Source organism: Eimeria necatrix, genomic scaffold (assembly GCF_000499385.1).
Source record: "Eimeria necatrix Houghton genomic scaffold, Enh_scaff2357, whole genome shotgun sequence".
Lineage (NCBI taxonomy): Eukaryota > Apicomplexa > Conoidasida > Eucoccidiorida > Eimeriidae > Eimeria > Eimeria necatrix.
The window spans coordinates 1-2886 of NW_013652939.1; the positions used below are offsets into that span (position 1 = coordinate 1).

General features: G+C 54.6%; 1 protein-coding gene across 1 annotated transcript; it reads left to right on the forward strand.

Moving 5' to 3' along the window:
- Positions 1–192: 192 nt before the first annotated feature.
- Positions 193–1587, forward strand: ENH_00032190 (N/a , related; the record flags this gene model as incomplete). Its single annotated transcript, XM_013580213.1, has 3 exons — positions 193–369; positions 608–873; positions 1321–1587. Coding segments are annotated over 3 exons (710 nt in total), but the record flags the coding sequence as incomplete, so codon positions are not given.
- Between the last annotated feature and the right edge of the window lie 1299 nt (positions 1588–2886).

Genomic DNA, 2886 nt, shown 5'->3' on the forward strand with positions numbered 1-2886 from the left:
GTCCCGCCCTCCCCGCTGCTGCTGCTGCTGCTGCTGCTGCTGCAGCTGCTGCTGCTGCTGTTCGCGCGTGCTGCAGCTGCCCCGGACCCGAGCAGCCCCGGCTGCCGCAGCAGCTGCCAGCGCAGCAGACCCGCCGCCCGCCCCCCGCTGCTGCTGCTGCTGCTGCTGCTGCTGCTGCTGCTGCTGCTGCAGGCAGGATGGGGTGCGTGCCGTCGAAGCAAAAGAGCCCCGCAGCAGCAGCTGCTGCTGCTGCTGCTGCTGCTGACCAAAAGAAAAACAGCGAAGACCGAACTCAGGCCCAAACCTCCTCCGGCAACGAAGCCAGGGGCCCCGAGAAGCAGCAAAAAGACGCCATGGCCATGACCCCAGGTAAACCCCCTGCTGCTGCTGCTGCTGCTGCTGCTGCATATGTGCTGCTGCTGCTGCTGCTGCTGCTGCTATTCCCGCTCCCCCTCCCGTGCTGCTGCTGCAACATCCCCTCGCCCTCCCCTCCCCTCCCCCACATCCTCATCAGCAGCTGCTGCTGCTGCACTCCTGCTGCTGCTGCACTCCTGCTGCTGCTGCACTGCTGCTGCTGCTGCTGCTGCTGCTGCTGCTGCTGCTGCAGGCATGTACATAGTGCAGCAGCGGGGTCACCTGAGCGACCGCTTCCAACGCGTCAAAAAACTCGGCAGCGGCGCCTACGGCGAAGTCCTTCTTTGCAGAGATAAACAGACGGGGGCTGAAAGAGCTGTTAAGATTATCAAAAAGGCCTCAGTGGCGGCCCCCAGCAGCGGGGCTTTGTTGGAGGAGGTGGCGGTGCTCAAGCAGCTCGACCACCCCAACATCATGAAGCTTTACGAGTTCTTCGAGGACAAACGCAGCTACTACCTCGTCAGCCAGCTAGCTAGTCTGGCTAGCTAGCTAGCTAGCTAGCTAGCTAGGGGTCTAGCTCGCTATTTGGCTAGTTGGGGTAGCTAGCTGGGTAGCTAGCTGGGTAGCTAGCTGGGTAGCTGGTAGTTGGTGGGCAGCTAGCTAGCTAGCTAGCTGGGTAGTTGGGTAGCGAGCTGTGTAGCTAGCTGTGTAGCTAGCTGGGTAGTTGGGTGTCTAGCTAGCTAGCTAGCTAGCTAGCTAGCTGGGTAGTTGGGTAGCTAGCTGGGCAGCTAGCTGTGTAGTTGGGTGGCTAGCTAGCTAGCCACCCAACTACCCAGCTAGCTAGCTAGCCATCCAGCCATCGTCCCACTGTCCTGCCTCCCCCTCCACCTCTCCCCCTCTCCCCCTCTGCACCTCCCCAGCTAGCCAGCTAGCCAGCTAGCCACCGTTCTCTGCCCCTGCGTGCAGGTGATGGAAGTATACCGGGGGGGGGAGTTATTTGACGAAATAATATCTCGCCAGAAGTTCTCAGAAGTGGATGCAGCTGTTATTATGAAGCAAGTCCTCAGCGGAGTTGTTTATCTCCACAACCACAAAATAGTCCACCGAGATTTAAAGCCGGAAAATCTTTTGTTGGAAAGCAAAGCCAAAGACGCGCTTATTAAGATTGTCGACTTCGGGCTTTCTGCGCACTATGAGGTTGGGGGCAAAATGAGGGAAAGACTCGGCACGTGAGCTTTCTTTTGGGGTTTTTTTTTCTTTTTTTTGGGGATTTTTGGCTTTTGGGGGGGAGTTTTTGGGATTGTTTGGGGGGGTTTGGGATTGTTTCGGGGGGGGGCTTTTTGGAGGTTCTTTCGGGCTTTTTTGGAGGCTTTTTTGGGCTTTTTTGGAGCCTTTTTCCGGCTTTTTTGGAGACTCTTTGGGACTTTTTTGGAGCCTTTTTCCGGCTTTTTTGGAGCCTTTTTCCGGCTTTTTTGGAGGCTTTTTCCTTCTTTTTTGGAGGCTTTTTCCTTCTATTTTGGAGGCTTTTTCCTTCTATTTTGGAGGCTTTTTTTTTTTGTCTTTTTTTGGGAAATGGGTCTTCTTTGGGTGGTGTTTGGTGGGGTTGTTGGGGGAGAAGAGGGGCGGCTTGTTTCTGCGGAGAAGTCCTTCTCCCGGGCTTTTCAAGGCCCTGCTGTGCATTGAATTGCATGCAGTGCATGCAAGTGCATGCAAGTGCATGCATGTGCATTGAATTGCATGCAGTGCATGCACTGCATGCAATTGCATGCAGTGCATGCAATTGCATGCAGTGCATTTAAGTGCATGCAAGTGCATGCAAGTGCATGCAATTGCGTTTAATTGCATGCAGTGCATTGAGTTGCATGCAGTGCATTGAGTTGCATGCAGTGCATTGAGTTGCATGCAGTGCATTGAATTGCATGCAGTTGAATTGCATGCAAGTGCATGCAAGTGCATTTATTTGCATGCAGTGCATTGAAGTGCATTGGATTGCATGCAGTGCATTGAGTTGCATGCAGTGCATTGAGTTGCATGCAAGTGCATGCAGTGCATGCAGTGCATGCAATTCAAGTGCATGCAGTGCATGCAGTGCATGCAGTTCAAGTGCATGCAGCGCATGCAGTGCATGCAGTTGAATTGCACGCAGTGCATGCAATTGCATGCAAGTGCATGCAGCGCATGCAGTGCATGCAATTGCATGCAAGTGCATGCAGCGCATGCAGTGCATGCAGTTGAATTGCATGCAGTGCATGCAGTGCATGCAGTTCAAGCGCATGCAGCGCATGCATGCGTTTGCATGCAGGGCCTACTACATAGCCCCCGAAGTGCTGCGGAAGAAGTACGACGAGAAGTGCGACGTTTGGTCTTGTGGAGTAATTCTTTATATTCTCCTTTGCGGCTATCCGCCCTTCGGAGGCCAAACTGACCAGGAGATCCTCAAACGCGTCGAACGCGGAAAGGTGCATTGCTGCTGCTGCTGCTGCTGCTGCTGCTGCTGCTGCTGCTGCTGCTGCTGCTGCTGCTGCTGCTGCT